Consider the following 21465-nt stretch of genomic DNA (forward strand, 5'->3'; position numbering starts at 1 on the left):
TAAGATGACTATTAGTTAGGACTTTAATCCGCTATATATAATTTATGACAGGAACTAAATTGCCAAATTATATATATGTCTATAATTCGTGGATCTGATTCAGAATGCGGGGCCTATTAACCGAATATATTTCCCCTTTAGTAGAAAAAAATTAAAATGAGTTGAATAAGATGTCGCTGGTTGTATCAGAGGTCATCAATTTTATAGCGGACACCTTGTAAATCTAACTTTATGGCTCGCTTGGTCGCTTCTCCTCACATTCCCACTCAACCCGAGCGTGTAAACTTAACACAAAATCACGCCCGGCTTCACGAGTTTTTGTTTGCCCACATATTTGTGTTAATATATCTATATATATGTATATGTTATTGCTAGGAATACATGTATAAATATGCATAAATTAAAAACCGGATCTTTTCGAAAGGAAAAAGACGAATTAGTTGATTTACTTTCTTATATCAACAATCAAAAAGAAATAATCTTTTATTCTGACTACAGACAATCATTTAACTATATTAAATTAAATTTTAAATTGATAATATTGAGTTTCTAACTTTATGTATTTCTTTTTAATCGTAAATAATTCTAAAATTAAATTTATGAACGAATATTAGAGTTGTGAATCATTTTACTAATTTATATTTATTGGATAAATAAATATGTGAGTGTTTTGTCCCAGTTAAAAGTGCTGTGGGATCGATTTCTGCCTGAAGTTAATATTCCACTCTAGCTAATTCTCATTTATCCTTAATCATAAAATTTATTTAATGTACTTCTATCAAATTAAAAACGCAGGTACAAGGTTTTCCTAATTTAATTTTGATTTGATTTTGGAAGACATTTAAAAATAAAATAAGAATTCCTAAAACCCATAAAAATAGTAAAAAACATCATAAGACTTTCACTTATTAAGGCAAAAATGAAGAAAACCTTTTTATTTTTATTTTGCTATATAAATTCATATTTTAGGATTTCTTGAGTTGAAAATAAGAAATGTAAATTTGGTTCCTGCCAACAATGGAACAGTTTATCAAAGGATAAAGAAACAGTAATGCAACTGGGGAAGATAAGACAATCCAGCCTATTTGCTTTAAAATTAGATTTTTATATTTTTCATTTTTTCTCCTTTAGTTATTCATATAATTCTGTAATATTTTGTATTTATCCATTATTCATCATTGCTAATTATGAAAACTGATTATTTTTTCAAATAAACAAAATCAAAGCTGCGTTAGAGGAAGATTTTTTGAAAATTCGACATTCCAATGAGGATAAGACCCTTTAGTTGAAATTTTGAATTAAGTTCTTTTAATATTATTATGTTTATCAATCTAATAAAAAGTGTATGATCTTATCTTTAATAGAAAAAAATTAATTTTAAAAATAATAAATTTTATATAAAGCCCGAAGAAAAATTGCAATTATTTTTAACCAACACATAAGAATAATTTTATACATAATTGAATACACAAAGAAGAACTTATTTTTTTAGTTTTTGAAATAGATATAAACATAATTAAAATAAATGGTTCAGTTTAAAATCATTTTACAATTGATTTATGTTTAATGATTCTTTTATATTATACTACATAATACAAAATAAATAACTGTTATAGTGATTGGTGAGTTCTACCTAAAATTCAAGTTTCATATCAATACTTGAATGCTCAAAAAATGACAAATATTATCTTTACGTTTACTGCAAATAAATCTGGCACCATTAACTTGTAAAACCATAGTTTCGGCTTTGTGATAGATCTAGGGAGTGACAAAACAAGCATTATATATTTTATTGTAGCAATATAACAATAAATTGTAGAACCTCAAATTGAGAATTATTCCTAAAGCTGGGTTTAGTTCACATTAAAAATAATGTGAGTACTAAAAAAAAAAAGTATTGATGTATCGTCTTTATGATCAGAACAAATATAATTATCTTACCAGCATACACTAAAGTCAAGTAAGTGAATAAAATATGGACTTCAATAATTATCCTTTGCCTCATTTACGAGTAAGTGAAAAATAAATAAAAATTTATAAAGGAGTAAATTATACTTTAACATACCATTCTAGACACCATCAGACACTTTTTATTCATCGACAGAATTAATGTGTCGAAGGTCTGATTCCGAAGTACACCACCAACCAGAAGTTAAGGAGCATTAGCGAAGAACCGGTTCTTTGAACTTAATCCAAACCGGCAATATATTTGCCGCCATGTTTTGATCCCGGACTAAGTTATATTGTTTTAATTGGCGATTAATTCATACTCATTGGTGGGGGCTGAGTCCTGCCTCATTTTATTTATATTCACTTTTAGCCTCCAGATCCAGCGTAAAGGTCTGGAGAAAAAGCGGCAGGATTTCTTGCGGCTCCTTAACAGGTCCTCGAGTGAGGGTTTTTTTTTTTTTTTTTTTCTGCCGAGAGTTAAAGATAATCTGAGAGGATCTGATGGAGTCAGCGCTGACCGCGGATACTTAATGAACACCTCCGACATCCGACGTATTTGTCCTCTGTCGTAATTTACAGCCTGCTCTTATAAGGCAATTACTTAGTGAAGTCGGTGCCAATATGTCTTCTCTTTGCTCCTAGGATCGGCTTCCATCTTGAGAAGACTTCATCTTGAAATTTTAATGTCTGTTACAATAATATATGGTCTGCCACTGAGGGTTATTAAATTTGCGATAAATATGGAATTAGTATAGATTAATCATTTGAAAACCTTTAAAGGTTTTAGGACTTAGTTTGTTGAATAATATTGGGTGATAAACGTTTGCTTTTACATTTTAAAATATAAATGGTTTTTACTGTTAGTACGTTTTTTTTCATTTTTCTTAAATGTATTTAAATTTTTATTATTATTTATATATTAAAATATTGTATGATTCTTTTTTAAATATGGTAATTTAAGCGAATTTATTCTTAAGTATATTACTATAGAATATAAAATCCTGTATTTACGTTTTTCTATTGTTTTATTTTTCTATTTTTTTTGGCAATAATAAAAATTGAATTATAGTGATGATAAAACTGCACTAAACCATTTTTATTATTTTTACAGTAAATAATTACTAGAATTTATGTTTTATACACTATTCTGTTTTTAAAATATTATTTACCATATCCAAAACCTAATTTAGATTGATAATAGATAAATATATTATAATATTATTATATATTCTTGAAAAATTACGTTAGTGCCCACCTAACATATAACTTTTAAAAAGTTATAGTATATATATAAAAGTTAATAGTATGTATCAATAGGCTTAGGACTACTGAAGAACATAATTTTTATTCGATTATTTATTTTAAGCTGAAATAATATTTAATATTAATTCCTATAACAAAATATCGGTAGTAAGTTTCGGATTCAATTAGAGTATGAATAATACATAAGGAACCGTAGTATTCCAATTTACGATGCCAACACCTGGTGTATAAATCAGTAATAGATACGGTATTAATCCTAATATTATACTCGGGACCACCATACGTTATCGAAGGCGCATTAACAGCCTACCAAAATCCCCCATTATCCGGACCAGCCCTCTATACAAGGTATTATAACGCCCTTATTAAGTTTCCACCGCGACCATCCACCTCTGTAAACAGCTCCCCCGCTAAAAAAAATAACAGCTTGAAAGGATATTGTTAGGACCAGCCGTTGGTGGAGATTGACAGGCTTCAGTCACGGTCTATGGGGCTTCCCATGGCCCCGTGTTCTCGATACATGAATGCTAATGCAGGCATTTTGTAGGCCTGCTAACAATATATGGTAATGGAGGACTGGTTAGCACCCAAGGGCTGGGGTACCGACAATGAGGTATTAACTCCTAATACACTCCTCTTATGTAATGGGAGCCAGTTATCTAAATGGTAGGAGCGGGTTAGTAGAATAAAAACAAGGGGATTGCTTATGTATTAGGGATAGATTTTTCAATTATAACATACAATATACAGTAATAAAATATATTTCACAGGATTAGAATAGATAATAATACACAGGGATCCGAAGATTTTAATCTCAAAAATAAATTTTTAATTCTATAAATTTTGTAATAAACAAAATCTTAATTTCGAAAATCAGCCTATTAAATGTTTTTTTTTCCTTAAAATTTCATAATTTTTGACACTCCTGGCTAAGAAAAATTGAATACATATATCTTTAATATTTATATTTTTTCGAATTTCTCTCATATGACATTTTTAAGAGAACCCTTGAGCTACTCTGAACACACTTTCGCGGGATAAAATAAAATATATTCATATTTACTTCTAATTCGAGGTGCGGGGTGGTTCAGTGTTCATTCATTCACTTCATTACAATGTACTGAACCACTGATCTCCCATGGGTTATAATGGAACGAATTTTCAATTTTTTTTAAACTTAAAATCCATTTTATTCTGTTCTCGTAGGATCAATTTTTTTAACCTACTTTTCACGAGATGAGAGATGACGAATTTGTTTTCCTGATTTATTTATCCTTCACGCTCCATTAATTCTATGGCGTAGCCATAGGCAATAGCTGAACTTCACCATCTTAACTGGACTGATATCAACACCTTATAATGCCACTAGGCAATCAAATGGAGAAGAATCAGTAAATTATATATAATACATTTCATGTACTACTAATTTTATTTTAATGGAGGGAACGCAAAAAAAAGAACGAATTTATTATAATATAGACTCGAAATTCGTGTTGACCGGTTTGTGTGCTAATCTGTGCTATCTTCTTCGGGTTATTTGATCTAAAATATAAAAAATATATGAGTGACTGCCAATAATTGAAAAAAAAAAAAAGAAAAGAATAAAGCTAGAAATATTTCTCTAAAGAGGTATAAAACAAATATCCTGTTTGATTAATTGCGGAAAATAATTACTGAATAATTTGAATTTACTTTGTAAATAGGTTCTTCATGGGAGTAGATGTGAATTTTACGTAGTTCGTAATTCTTTGGTTATCAGGAAGTGCTTAGCTTAACACAATCGATTTGGGTGGAGAAGCACATAACCATTTGTCGATGGTTTGATGGTTCAACTAGATGCCAAAGAGCAGGTGTTGGCCGACATTAAACCTCGGCAGGTAAACTCGGACGTAAAAAAAGCAGTTAACTTCGAGAGTTAGTTGCCATGGCTATTAGAGCGGAGCAGATGGTCCGCTAAGTACCCAGTACCTGCACCTCTCAAAGGGGTGAGAATGAGGTTCCACTCTCCTTCTCTCTATATCCTTCCTAATTATATATTAATTATCTAAGTATACAAAATGAGCCACAATTTTCAAAAAGTAATTTAGTGCCTAATATGAACAGAACTTTTGCGTAAACTAGAAGATTGAAGCTCCTATAGTGTCTACATGCTTGCGCCTTGCCGCAATTCCATGATTTATACTATTTATATGACTTATATGTATATTAGATGATAAAAATTCACATAAATAGTACTACATAACCTATAAAATCAACCTTTGTTCTAGATTTTTTATCAGAAATCTACAAATGTAATTACCTAGACATATAATGTTTTCATAAATATATATATGTGCTATGTTATATCAAAAATAAACTGTTTAAGTTAACAAGATTAGATTTTTAAAATATATGACTTTAAACAAGTGTTAATTATTGAATGCAAAGGTTGCGGAAATTTTATGATTAATTAAAACACTTAGAACACAAATATTCATCTGTTGACACCTCTACAAAAGTGCAAACAGAAAACAGACAATATCCGTTTTTAGAGATTTTTAGTTGTTTTCAAGTAAGACCACCTGTCAAAGATTTAATTTTTACATGCAAAAAAAGTTCTCAGAAAAGCTATAACTTTTACTTTCTATAACACAACATAAGTCTTTCTCAAAACCATCTATCTTAGTTTGGACATCCCTTGTTTTAGAACCACGGCTCAGATATCCAGGTTGATGGCCTATCTTCTTCATTATTTAAACTTTTGGCAATAGATATAAATTTTCTGTATTACCTAGGAAAGACACCTAACTTTTAACTAAATTTATTTCTACCTTTAGAACGACGTTTTGGACAAATTATTATAATAGAAGTTGTTAGATTTTATAGACCTTTAAATGTACTGTTAAGTTTACATTGATAAAATTGAAAAAAGTTCATAGACTATAATGGTTTTGTTCGCCTCATATATAGGGCTCATAAAATATTATGAAATATAGACAAACACGATCATAAAATCGAAATCTTAGATGGTTTGACCTACAGGGACATAAGTCATTAATAAAGAAAAATAATAAAATTAATATCGATAGAATGAAACAGATTCATAAGTATTTTGTAAAACATTCGGTCCGAAAAAGGTTTATTCTTATGGATTTTGGTTACAATTGTATGTGTCTATAATATTGATATAGACCAAGTAAAATATATGAAATAAATAATGAAATATTTACAAAATTGTCCTCATCATACCAGGCGGGCAGTAATAAAAAATATATCATAGGAATCAACTTTGCTTCTCTAGCAATCAGTAATTCTAATATTAATTAACATATTTTTTTTTTATCAAAAACATTTAACTGAATAAAATAATTTAATAGATACCTAATAACTCTAACAGCCTCATATTGTAATTTATTTATTTCTTCTTTTCAAAACTCCCAATGATTTTCCCATCGTTCAAGGCCACTTAAATCGAAAAGAAAACAACCGACATCTCAACACGTTTCATAAATCTCTTCGAATTGCCTTTAATGTCCGTACTCGCGCGGAATCTTCACAACATCTACAACGGCAACAAGGGAGCTTAATTACAAAATTACGGAGAAGAACAATTACGAAAGATAGGACAATTAGGGAGATAAAGAAGGAGTTGGAACAATGAGTTGCAAATGGTTCCATTCCTATGCTGACCAGTAATGACCCCCAAGCACGAGAGAGGACGGCCGTTCTAGTTGGAGCGAACACCTCGCAAGCACCGCGCATACGCTATAAGCATGACACAACTCGCCTAATCCGAGGATTCGCATGCGCATTACAAATGCGTTTCTTTTTTTTCTACCCTCGACCGTTTAGCCCGGGAGTGTTCGTTGCTGACTTGAATTTAATGGCGGTATTCATGTTGTATACTGCCACCGAAACGGCCTCAACATTCTTCTTAGTGTCTTGTTGGCACAAGTTACCATTAATTAATTGACTATATTATGTAATCGTCATGGAAACATCTCCTAAACATCGTTTAATGGTGCTGTTTACTCTTAACACGCAAAGTATAGTGAAATTGCAAGTTAACCGAGAAGTAATTTTGAACTAATTTCTAGCAGGGAATTCAGATCTAAATATGTTTGAAACAGATGATGATAAAAAGTCCATATCTCCTTAGATGCACTGCTGTTGGCTTAGTAAGACAGATTTTTCAAAATGAGTGCCTTATATTTTTATATATTTCTTACCAAACTCTTAAAGTATTACGAGTATATATGTTATTGATATGTATTCCTTAGTAAAATCTCAATGATTAAATGTCTTACTTTGGGTACACAAGTATGTGATGGAGGTACATATCTTATATTTTGAAATGAGTAATGTGTAGTACAATACGTTTACGTTTATACATAGAAACCCATTTAAATGGTTGAATTTCAAAGTTTTTATTTATAATGACTTCCATATATGAAAAAGTAAAACGTTTACGTTTTAGGGGCATTATGATCTTTAGTGTAACATGTTTAATGGAAAAAATTATGTTAAATGGAGAAATACCTCTTTCTTTCACCATGTTAAAACAATATAACATGATGGAGGGTATGTTATTAGGTCTGTTAAATGGATGACTTCACGAAACAGACCAGCTGAGCTCGTCACCGTTTTGATTGTTGTGATACATTACTTACTCGTAGTTTGTGTTTTGATTGTGCTAGTATTGTTTAGGATCTTTTAAAAACAAGTAAAACAATGAATGACAATAATAATAGTGTAGTGACAGTTGTCAATTAGTTTATCTTGATTCTGTTCCTCACAAATTAGAAGATCAACTAGACACTCAGTGGCCAAACTTTCACGCAACTTCCACTTTTCACTCAATTTAGGCATGTACCAATAAATTACTTTAATCAAAACTTAAAAGTAAACAATAACATCAAGTTTTGGAAGGAAAGGTTATAAAACAAGTTGCTCAGAAATTCGCTAGGAGGTCTTATGCATTTAACATCTAACGTCACTTTAAATAGGGCTTCTCACAATCCTATACTTATATCATTTAACATGGTAAAACATTTCACATTTAACACAACATCATGAATACCCCTTTTGAAAGACATAGCTTTCAGTTTTTTAAGTTCCAATCGAAATTATTTTAAATTACTATATATTTTTTTGGAAGATAGTCCAAGTGGCTAAAGTTAAAAAAAATATTAATGGTAACCAACGTTTATTATTTATTTTATTGTTATTATTTCCTCCTTACTTATTGCCGTACCTTGCCTTTGCCACATTTACATCACCTATATTTGTTACTATTTCTAACAAGTATTGTTAGATTGTTATATTATTTATTACTCTAGTTATATATTTACTATTCTATCACATATGGCTCTACCTATTATTAACTAATTTACTATTTATCTTTATTTATATTTTCTTAACATAATTCCTCTAATTCTTTTAAACATCTTTTGTATAATTTCTTACTTTCTTTATGTACGCATTCCATGTTTTTGTCACATCTTGGAGTTATCTTGTTTTAATAGCCCTGATAAAGCTTTGCAAAGTGGGTTAAAACGATGGTTATCTTGAATAGTTTTTACTATTTTGTATCTTTATTGACTATCTTCCAACAATCTACTTTATGCGGTCAACTGTCTTCTTCCAATATTATTATTATATTATATTTTTTCTAGTTTAATTTTTGTATAGACTATGCAAAAGTTTCATAAAGTGAATGTACTTGAAATATGGGTATTGAAATAAGGTATTTCAGTTGCCCGTCAACGAATGTTCATTTTATTAAAGTAAAAGCTTACATTTTAGCCCTTTTTTCATTCAGTAATAAATATCTTCAAAACAGCACGGAAAAAAAAATTGCAATTTTTTTAATATTGATAGTAAAGAGGTTTTAACGTTCAATATTTCCGGAGATCAGTTTTTCAGACGCTAGTATTTTTTTTTTTTTACACTGCTGACTTGAGTCAACCCTGTCGGTTCTGGAGCCCTTCTCGGGTCCACCCAGCCTCATAAATAATAAAATTGAGTACCCATGATTGGGTGAAAATCTTGCCATCAAGCCGGATTCTGACCAAATCACCTTTGGTACAACCGTTGGACTAGTAACAGTACTTCTTTACAAAGAATTGAGCCCATGACTCATGGGTTGTAGTGGTGCAGATTTTGATTTTTTAAGAATTATTTTCAGACAAAATATCATGAAAAGTGCAATTTTCTTTACTATGATAATTGTTAAATCTATTTTATTATGCTTTAATGAGCTTAAATTTACGTCTTTTATGCCAGGATTGAAATTAATTTTATTACAATTACTTCTAGTACAGTAAAATTTTAAGCCATTGTTAATAGACTCACATATAATATCTTTTATTTTTCCCTTCCATCCACGGCTGAATTAAGAGGAGAGTGATTATCTCATTAGTGTGCTCACGGAATAACAATTTGTACCCGGCAAGAATCGATTGTAGCTACTCGAATCGACCCCATTCTCGATACAGAAGCCAAACAAATTGCAGGATCGGACCGCAGAGGTCGTGATCAGTCCTGACGCCAATACTAACATTATCGCAGCAATTCCTGGGCTCTTGAGGACTATTCGATAAAGATGGATGTGCCTTATCGATTCTTTGACTTCACGAAGAAGACCCCAGTGGTTATTGTGTTCTTAAATGTACATATTGTCGATAAGTTGGTTTCGAAATTTAAAAAAAATAATGTTAAAGGCCCACATTCTTTCACACAATTAAAACATGGCAAACTGTAATTTTCGTAAATTTGGACGAAGTTTGTTGCTTGTAGGAAGAAGTATAATAGAGAGGATTAGCTGCCAGCAAAAATGAAGTCAAAAAGGAGGGCCTTATATGAACTGGGGCGGGGCAGAGCAATAGGAGCCAATCACCAGCTGCCTTCGGTTTCAGTACAGATTACAATAGTGCACATTCCTATTAACCTCAGTTCTGAGGCAGTGTTCAACTCTCATCATTTTGATTTCACTTTCCCGTTGAAGCAGAGTTTAAGGTTATGGTTATAGTAGCAAAAGTTAAACGATATAAATAATAAAATAATAAAACTAATAATATAAAATATACATATAAGGATAATATAATTAAATGTTACCATAAATATCTTTCTCAAAAATGCAATAATAAATATTGTGTTACACAGTTACACGAAGTGTAAAATTTCATGTCCAGTCACATATTTTTTATTTATTTATTAATTTTTGACAAAAATTATTATAAACTAAAAATTTTCGACAAAAGCTGCTATTTAAAAAAATATATATGAAAATAAGTGGCTGGTTATGAAATTCTACAAAATTTAAAAAGAGATTATTTTTGAAAATGGTTACTGCCAAAATTCTTAATTAAAAAAATAAATAAATAAAAGATAGTAAAATTGATTTAACTGGTTTCCTTAATTCTCATTTGTCCAGTGTTATAAAACGATATCTAATAGTGGTGATAAAAAAAAAATCGATTTTTTATTGATTGATCCATAAAATTTTCTATGATGACTTTTAGTTATTATATATAATTATTTTTTATACCTTGATTTTTTTTTATTTCAAATTATAATTAGAAAACACAAAAAAAAAAAATAATAATAAAAAAGCTACGGATAGTAAAATATAAATAAAGGAAGAGAGTCTTATAAGGAGGAGCAATAAGGGGAATAGAGCCGCCTATTTAGGACGCATTGGGGAGAGAGGAATGTTGGAGTCGTTAGCGGCTAATGGTTGAGGCTTACAGGCCATTTGTATGGAATTATCTGGAAATATGGCCCCGAGTAAATTCTCCAGCAGCCACAACATCTTACTCACCTCTTCATTAATAAAGATCTCACGGCTACTCTGTAAACATTGCTCATCTCCACTCCCTGGGGATTCGGCCAATCCGGTCTCAGCAGTTTGTCACGGTATTAGAGGGGATTGGTTTAAAATTATAAATCTAAAAGGAGGAATTAAATTAAATTTACATAGCACCTTATTGTGGAATTTATTTTTTGGAAATCATATCTACAAAGAAAAAAAAAAAAGATGATCATGATTATTTCTTATCCGGATGGACCGAATATTATTTTAAGGGTTTGGCTCCTAATTCTTGTAACCGAATCTTTAAGACTGAAAAATGTTACTGTAGCACCGATGGATTGTAATGAACTTTATATAAAATATTTAACTTATATCCTTTAAATGTTTATAGACTTAAAGGAGAGTTATAGAATTATAACTCTATATAGAGTGAAACCCTGATATAAAATAGGAAAAAAGTTATGACTACAAGTAAATTGTATTTTTGTATTACGCAATCAGTATACATATTGTAATAAATTATTTATATAATCATTTGAATGATAATTAATTTATCTAAAGAATAATAAAAAAAAAAAAGAATCGTACCTGTATTAGTTCATGAAATTCACTGGAAAAATTACAACTTTATCGATTGCCATCCGAACAATCTTTCTACAGTTAATTACTCACAGCCAACTAATTATGTTTCAATAAATGATATTTTAAAAGGTCTAAAAATTTTAAAATTAAACATTTCCATATAATTTATGGAATCCAGATGGTATATGATTTATTTTTATTATTATTAAGAGCTCCTATTAGATTAGCACAAAAAGATAATATAACTATCGAAGGCATGCCCGGTACGTTTTTCCGTTTCAAGTCCTGTTACTGCCTGTGTGCCCACCAGTTTGATGATAGTTTTGAGTAGTGTTGGAACAAAACTTTTGCATCATAGTTTATTAACAAGTGATATACTTATGAATAAGTTAACCAGTTTTTTTTTCTCTAGCCTTTTATATTTTTTTATAATATTCTGAATCCTAATTTTTTATTGCTCCTGCAGGACCTGACATCCCAGGTTACCTCCTCCAGCCGTTCAGGAAGCCCAAGAGGATCCGGACTGCTTTCTCACCGTCCCAGCTACTCAAGTTGGAACACGCCTTCGAGAAGAACCATTACGTCGTCGGTGCTGAGAGGAAGCAGCTGGCACAGTCGCTCAGCCTCACCGAGACACAGGTAACATAAATAACATTAATATATATTTATATCATGATAGCACATCTCACATTAACAGTTTAATGTAAATTCACCAAATAATGCTGCACATCACTTAAAGACGATTTAATACGATGGTGAACGAAAAAAAACAAAACATTAACTCAGCTAAGAAAAATAATATTTATACAGCAGAAAGAAAATACTCTTAAATAATATTACTACAAAAAAACTATGACCAAATTAATAAGAATTATCTCAAATTGTTTTAGTTGGATTATCTTTTAAATATTTGATGATTACTTTTTAGACTACTACTGTGAGGTATGCTGTTATAAGCTTTTGTTTATTATTTTTCTTTAATACCGTAATCAGTGAAACGATTACTAGTTAATTATTTACCGGTACTTGGGAGACATAAGGATTTGATTTTTTGTTCTTTTTAATTTGTTTTTATCCTTTTCTTTATCCTCAATAGAAAAATATTTAACTACAGTTAGGATTAAATTTAAATTCAATACATCTATCAGGTTCATGTTGGTAACATACTGTTAGTGAACAATTAAGCAAGTTTCCCCTATATAATTACTATAATGAATTAATAAAAATAATATTTAATTCAAATTATGGATTGGCTTATTAAACACTTCTTCATTTTAATGGCTATCAGTAAGGCGTTTGTAAAAGGGTCAAGGAGTAATTGAGCAAAGGTATCCGATGACGCAGACGATACAACAGCTTCCCTAAACGGATACCTTGCGGAACCCCCTTTCATACTCCCTAGGACAATCTCTTTCCGTAGAGTTCTAATGATAGCAGGGAACGGATCATTGACACAGAGGAAGGCGACGGCCATAGAGGAAGCGGTAAAGCGATCTTCCATTATTGTTGTTGAAGGGGTCGCTACTGAACACAATGGGCCCTAACCCCTCTGTACTCGCTCCCTCCTCCCTTCTGCCCCAAACTTGGGGTTGGAGCAAACAAATTGTATCAACTGCCGCTTGTTTGTCTGTTCAGACCCGTCATGGCGAAGATGATAGGATCGTATCTTGGATAATTGAGATTTGTTGACACAATAAATTGGACTTTTTTTCATTATAAACAAAAATTATTCTTCTTAGAAGAGTTAATGACTGTCTTCGTAATAATTATATTTTGAAGCCTGTATATTATTTTAAAAACATAATTATACTGTTCATTGGTCAACTGTGATCAATTTTCTCGCTTTGGGGTTTACAAAAATCAGTAATATGTTGTACCAAAACCCAAAAATAATCGAAATGTTTTTTTAAGTTTTAATATTTGGATTCTGGCACAAGTTACCAAATATCAATCATCGAGTCATACCTCTTTCATCATTAATAACTCCTATTCCCTAGTCGCTTTTTTAATAGGTATTGTTTCATAGATTGCTAACCGATCTTTAATAATGCTATAAATTACTGGGTTCACGAAATATTCAAAAGTATATTTCTAACTTTTCATATCTTCAGACGTATGTTTGAATGTTAAATGACTGTCTACAAAGGTTTGCTCGCAAACAAATTAAAGCAGTTAAGGAAAAAATGAAATTTTTTCTCCTGAAAAATAGTAGATAAGCTAAAATTACTGATTTGGAGATTGGTCACTTTATTCGGATAGTTTATTTCTACCCACCATGTTCACCCTGAAATATTACTTGTAGTTGTCGGGAGTATGTTCACACAAATGTTTACTCTTGATAATTCTTGAAATATTGTAGATCTAAAATCCTAAAAGTACCAAATATTAAGTTAAAATTTAAAAACGCACGCACAATTAAAAAACAAACTCTCCAAGACAGATTAGAGAAAAATAATTTGAAACATAATTATAGAAATAGACAAATATGTGGCTGAAATTTTATTTTATGTATTTTTTTAAACTGCTTGGTTGTCCAGTAATTTAATCCAATATTTAACAGTTTAAAGATTAATTTGAGAATTTTTTTCGGGTTAGATCAGATCTGTTCGTGAGACAATCCCAAGAATTCGTTCCCTGTTGAGGAATGCGAACATCTGATAGAGCGATTACTTTTTTTGAAAGTGGGGTAAATTTCGGTCTTTTATAAAGTAGATCTCAACAAGTATTTATATTCAGTTAAAAAATAAAGTTCGTTTTTAAAATTTAATTCTGTTAATATTTCGCAGCTAATTTTCTGGTCATTAAACTGAGTTTATTTTTATAGCGAAATTCCTGCTGTTAATATTCAAATAATCGACTTTAACAAGTGCTTATAACCATTTAAAATTCACTTTTTTTCCTCTGTTATACGATTGTATAATTATACGATCCGTAGAGATAATATTCAGTTACGGTTATTATGACGCCATTATTAGACGACAGTGTCACATGCTAGATCTCTATCTCACTCACTAAGTGAGTCAGATCAATAAAGTGACCGAACTGTGAAACAGTGACAAATCACAGTTCCATGCCGTAACCGCCTGCTTGGTCACGGTTAATATAACAGTGACATGGTTCATGGACACATACTCAATAGAATCTTATAACCTCTATGAGTTCTTTACGACTCCGGACAAAGTATTAATTCATTTTAAATTAAAAACCATCTATTTTTTTTTTTTTTTTATAAATAATTGGTTCCGAATTACTTTTAAAATTGAATAATATGTTGATTTATTAATAGAAATTAATTTATATATATCGGAAAGACTAGTACATATATGTAAATAATTAAAATAAAATCATCAGAAAAGTGAGAAAGGAAACAATGTAAATGGCTTGAAAATATACAAGCAAAATAAGACAATTAAAGAACTAAAGTATTAAGTTATATAAGCGTTAGGCTAACTTTATGGGGGATACATATAACAATATTATAAGTAAACATGAGTTAACAATAATGCGGTGTACATGAGTTTATATAGAATATAAGAATAAATTAATAAAGGAGAAATAGGAAATAGAAAGAGTAAGGAAAAAGACAAAATTGACCAACAGTTACTGAACAAAATTTAACAACAGTTGAAGATAGCAGGTAATATCGGCACAATAAAATAAATAACATTTTTTCTAGTTAGTATCGTTTGTTAATAAATAATTATCCGTTCATTAATAAAAAAACGACACGAATAACGAGATGCCCAAATATTTATAAATTATCAATATGTAGCTTGAAAAAAATGATTAAAAATCATCAATTAAATTATTTCACTACGTAAATTATTACTGTTATTATTTTATTATGATTCATTATGTGTTAAATGTAAAAAGTTTTAACATGCTAAGTGTCATAAGTACACGATTGTGAGCAGTTCAATTTAAAGTCTATGTTCTAGGCGCTCCAAGTGGATTTTCTTGGCAACTATACAAAATCTCAGTCAATTTTTTGTTTTAATGTGGTCTGATACTATTGTCAACCTGTTGTTGACATTGAGACTTTACATATCGTGAAATTAAAATTATGATTTATTTTTATTTTCTATCATTTTGGAAGTGCAATGCTCACTTTTTCAATTTGGTTCCTGGTTAAATTTCTTTTATATGTTTAACAAAGATTACACGATATTATAAAACATAATTACACCTATGTTGGAATTTTCTTACAGAACCTAGATCCAATGATATTGAACTTTGTGCATCTCAAAATTTCCATTTCAAAAAAAGAAAAATCCTAATATTTTAATTTTTAGATACCTTACAACATATTAAAGCAACTTTGGGGAAGCTCATGAAATAAAAGTAGCGAATTTGATGTTACAGAGGTATCAGGTAATACCTTTTTCTCATTTATTTATTATTATTTTTATTCCTTACTTTATTAGGGTTTTAAAAATGTCCAAAACAAAAACAACACGAACTACAAGCAACTAACCTTTCAAAACGACAACAGACAAAATGGTGCGGTTCTCAGCTGGTCTTTAGTGTGACCAGTCATTCTCCGAACTTGAACCATGCTAAATATTATATCGTTTTGAAAAGTAGGAAATATTGCTCCATTTAACATAACTTTTTCCATTTAACACACTCTAACAGGTTAAACTAAAGATCATGAATTCTCTAAAGAAACAAAATTTTTAATTGTCTGCGTTTAATCTTTTATCGACAGTTAGCTGGCCATTCATCCAATTTAGTCAGCTGTCGGTCCCAATCAGCCTTGACAGCGTTATTAATTAACATCTTAGTTAGTTAGTTGCTCAGGTAATTAATTAACCGATTGGAACGAGTCTAATGTTAAAGCTACTTTTAAATCACCCCGGCAAGATCTTGGCGAGATTTTTATTAACTTAATATATATTATTATTTAGGGAACCAAAATAAACATTATAGTTAAAAGCTAATTGATGATGTGTTATTAATATTTATAAATAGTTATAAAGATGGATATATTTAATAGATAAATAGATTTTGTTTCGTTTTGTACATTTTTCGGCTCAAATTGTACACATAAAAAAAAAACAAACTGCAAAATAGCCGAAAAACCGTTCTTTTATGAAATGTAACGCACTAAAACTGCACTAAGAAGTTTTATAAAACGCCTAAAATCTCACATAAAAAATTTGAAAAATCCTCTGACAGGATATAAATACAATATAAATTTCCCCCCTTTTTTTTTCCTTCTAGTATTGTTCTTAACTACATCAATATTCCAGACTCATATCTCAGGTCTGTCTTTTATAATTATCCTTCACAAATATTCAATGTATTATACAATTTAAATTTATAGTCTACTCTAATGTTGCCATCTTTATTGGTGTATAACAAAAAGTTGACATTTAATCACAATGAAATTGAATTATATAACTTTAATTTAAATTTATTAGGCATAAGTTATATATTTATATTTATAATTCTTTAAAAAATTATTAAAGCCCCCCCCCCGAAAAAAAATCTGATACCTATCTTGATAGGTACAGGGTATCTGACTCAGTATCCATATTTTTAAAAGTATTAAATAGCTACAAGTCTAAACATAAACAAAAAAATAAATCTTAGTCTTGATAAAAAATGACAGGCTTTACATGCTTACATCACTACTACCTACATCATGTAGGGGCAATATTAGGTAATAGTTTTAATAAATATATAATTATCCGTCGTTGTAATTTGTCCTTGCTACAGATAAATAATTATATAAGGAAATTTTATTGTTACATAAAAATGTTTTAAAAAAAGTTTGCATTGAATGTTTCAATTGCTATCGAATATCAATTATCATTATCGATTATAGAACAATCGATAAAAACAAATTATCAAACTGTCATTAAAAAATCATCAAGCCTTCGCAAATAATTAATTCTTATTTGAATTGAAAATTAAAAAAAACGATTTAATTAACCAAGTCACCCTGATAACAGACATGCGCACTCGCCAAGGAGACCACTAATCACCGAAACAACGAGGAACAATTAAAAGTTACTCACCGAAAATATTAACTGACTCCTGATGGAGAAAACAATCCATCACGGCCATCAAAATCGATGGAATTAAAAAACACACAGTGATTTGGAAGGCAGCCGCAAGGACGCGGTGGTTAAAACCTAATCACTTCATTAGTGTTAGTGAATTGATTGTATTGTCATTCTCCTACGGCATTACTACTTCAAGGTTTGACACTGAATTACCTTATGTTACTGTAGTCCGCCCAAACTGTAAAAGCTAGGTTTTGGCTGGTCTATAGAAAGCAGAAATAGGGCTTTTATAAGACGGTCAATCGGAATGTCATTCATCATTCAAAAGCCAGGCTTGATGATATTCAACCTTCTTACAACCTTCCTTTATAAAATTGTTAATAAGTGAATGATAATAGTGTAAGATAAATTGTAATTAAAAGTTTTAAAATTATTTGAAAAAAATTAGGTTGTTAATTTGAGTCAAATGATTAAACCTAGGCAGAATAGCCTTTAAAACATCTTAATAGTTGGATGTAAGGTGTAAATTTACAGCCAACATTATTCTTGAGGGTGGCAAGGTTGGCCGAAACGTTAACAATTTAAAATATTAATAAATAGTACTAGAGACTTATGTGGGTACAATTTATTTATTTTTTTAGCAATATATACCAGTATCGTAGAAGTGATAAGATTATATATGAAGTTATTTTTATTTAAAATAAAATAGATACACAGTCATTTTTTGTTTTTAGTGAAATGGAATCGATCAAGTACAAGGATTCTTAGAAAATACCCGTTTAAAAACATAGCCTTAGTTTAGCATACTTAACTATTTAGTACGGATAAGTGAGTCCATAATAACTCAAAAAAAAAAAAAGAAAAAATAGTAAAAACTGTAATAAATTAAATAGTTTAATCTGTTTTTGATTTTTGATTAAGAATCACAGAAAATTGCTAGAAATAAAGAAAATTGTCAAATTAAAATATTTCTTTGTTAGTTTTCAGGTTACTTAACCTAATTTATTCCTAGAGCGAGACTTCTGTTGATAATATTCAAATGTAGATTTAATTACTTTGTTTTGTTGCTTTAAAATAAATATGAATCCTTATAAGCGGCGGAGGGCTCGATTTACTTCGTTGTGGTTTTTGACAGGGTGTCAGATAAGTATACAAAAGAAAAAACTACCGATTTTAAAATAAAATGAAACCAAAAATAATAGTCTGGAAAGATGATTTATTAATTTAGAAAAACAAACAACATTATAATAATGTTTTTGAAAGTATTCGGAGCAATACTTCTTAATAGATCAAGATAATTTGATTGTAAACTCGATTGTATAAACAAGGGTATGAAGAGACAAGAGGAGTATTATCGATTGTAGAGGGCCACTGGCAGACAAATCGATTAGACAGCAGTTATCGCAGGATCGCTACGATCCACTAACGATACTAATGTTCTTTTAGGGGTATTTTTTTTTCTGATTTATCTCTCGGCTTCTATCTCCCATCTCTATCAACAGCTCCGTGCCTTTGCACTCCATAACTCCTCGTCGGAATGGCGAGGTTTTTACATGACCAGAACCGTCTTTAAACGAGTGATGCCTCGGGCTCTTCAAATTGTATTTATTGGATAAACTCGGGGTATTAATTGGAGTAAATAACAAGCACTTTTAATAGAAAATTAAATACAGCGGGGCCTATTAAAGACAGCCCTACTTCTGAAAAGTATAGTACTGTAAGATAAGAATTAATTTGTAATTCATACTTGAATTAGCTTAAAATATATAGGAACAGTTTATTTTGTGAGTGGCACAAGTCCATTTATGTTCGAATCACGATATTGGAAGGCATTGAAAAATATTGGCAACTGACAACATAGTCAAATAATGTTTTTGGTTTTATGAGGTTCTTTCATTTATTACTCCAATGAGCACAATTAACATTATTTAAGAAATAATATGTTTTTAGTAGCTAGGAATATACTTTCAAACTTTTCAATTCTTCCAACAATTTGCTTCAGGATAAAAAGATCATGTAAATATGTAACATTAATGTAGCTTACTCGATTATTTTGGAGTATGGGCTTACACTACTAAATAAACGGCTCATATAAAATAAAGACATAAAATAAATCGAGTTTTGACTTTGACGAGAACACCATGTATAACTTGTGGAGTTCTTTTAACAGTACTACACATCCTGACTGTTGTGCCTACGATAAGAAGGACAGAAAGTTGGTCTGAGAACCGATATAGAAAAATTAATTTAAAAAAACAGTGAAAAGGCAGCAGAAAAAAATTGTTCTTGTTTAAAAAAAAAGGATATCATTAACATTGTATCTTTCGACTGTTTTTTTTATAAATTATTTGTACAGGGCAAAAATGACCTCTGTGGTTAAAAAGGCCAAAATTACTTCAAAATACTTAAGAATATTGTTCCATTATTATTCTGTATGTTGTAACTAATATATCGGTACGCGACCAGAGAACGGATCGCTCTCAACCATTCGGGATGGAAGCGTTCAAGACTCGAAGACTGAGAAGCATTTAGACAAGTCGTGACCTGGACCGACTGAGAAATCCGCGTCAGTGGAAAATAAAAAGACTCTAGCTTATTACCACCGCATACAAACAACACTCAATGATTTTTTAGTTGTTTTTTGTAAAAGAAACTTCTTCTTGTTGCTCAGTAACGAGCAACCGTCCCCTCGAGTTACTCTTCATAAACAGATATTTAACTGCCCATCCTCCTTTTTACAACCTCTTTGGAGAGTCAAGTCGATTCGAGGAAATCCACACCTCGCAGCAATCAGATATTTTATTGGGTCGCCGGTTCATTAAGCTAAATGATCTTCAACATAAATATATCTACAGTGTAGTTTTTTAGAACTAATTAACCAAGCAAAAGCCAGGTCTTTTTTCAATTCAACCATTTTCGTCTGATGTTACACGATCAAGATTATCGTTATATTTTTTTTTAATTCTGGCTTAAATATTCCTTGCAACAAGGAAAAGTGTCGTTTATATAGAGAATTTTATTCGGGATTATGATTCCAATGTTTATAATAATAAATTATTTTATTAGGTCCAGTGTAATCTTGGAAATCCGAACTTCAGTGCTCGGAACACTCCGGTAATCCATACAGGCCTTAAAAAAAATGTATAAAGGGTATTTTTAACTTCCAAATCTATAAAGAAAGTTATTGAAATCACCGTGAAAATCGGTACACTTTCTATATCGGAAAGTGTTCATAGTATATTATGTTGGAATTAGAAATACATGATATCTATCATATAAATCATTAGATTCTGTAAAATTAATTTAATTACAAACAGAGATATGTATAATATAAATATTGCTAGTGAACTTTCTTTTTGTTATATCACTTTTTAAATAAATCCATTCTAAGATTATTTTTTAATTTATATTAATACTTTTTTTTACGTATAAATAACAAATCTTATTACTGTAACAAATTAAATCATCACTTAGTATTACGGGGATGCAAATGAAAACAAAAGTATAGCTTGCCAAAATACGGCCAGTGAGTGACTAGCGATGTTATAAGACTTATAGCACCTAACGAAAAAAGAAAAACAAATTCTTCGAAAAAGATTAATTTTTTGACTTTAGATTTAAAACTTCAAATTAAAAAAATATATGATAAATAGAATTGATTATGTACATTCATATTGCTGAAATTTTTTTACATTATTTTTCTTAATATTTTTATTAATCTGAACCCTCTCCTGCACCAATTAGTTGTTAATACGCGAGATTACACTGTACTTATAAAATTACCAGCACATATTATAACATCATAATTAAAGCACAGGTTTAAAAAAAAAAATTACTATACGCGTTGTGATTACAAAAAATTACAAT

The 21465-nt window shown here is 30.2% G+C and overlaps 1 protein-coding gene across 1 annotated transcript in view; it reads left to right on the forward strand.

Annotated features, from left to right (window-relative positions):
- The window catches only part of LOC106688999 (homeobox protein EMX1), a 136800-nt gene that overhangs the window by 91314 nt on the left and 24021 nt on the right, over positions 1 to 21465 (forward strand). The window contains exon 2 of the mRNA XM_014433733.3: positions 12054 to 12226. Coding sequence (XP_014289219.1) covers positions 12054 to 12226 — 173 coding nt within the window. The remainder of the gene's footprint in view (positions 1 to 12053; positions 12227 to 21465) is intronic.

This window comes from Halyomorpha halys, unplaced genomic scaffold (genome assembly GCF_000696795.3).
Source record: "Halyomorpha halys isolate HHAL.00 unplaced genomic scaffold, Hhal_1.1 Scaffold1255.1, whole genome shotgun sequence".
Taxonomy (NCBI): domain Eukaryota; kingdom Metazoa; phylum Arthropoda; class Insecta; order Hemiptera; family Pentatomidae; genus Halyomorpha; species Halyomorpha halys.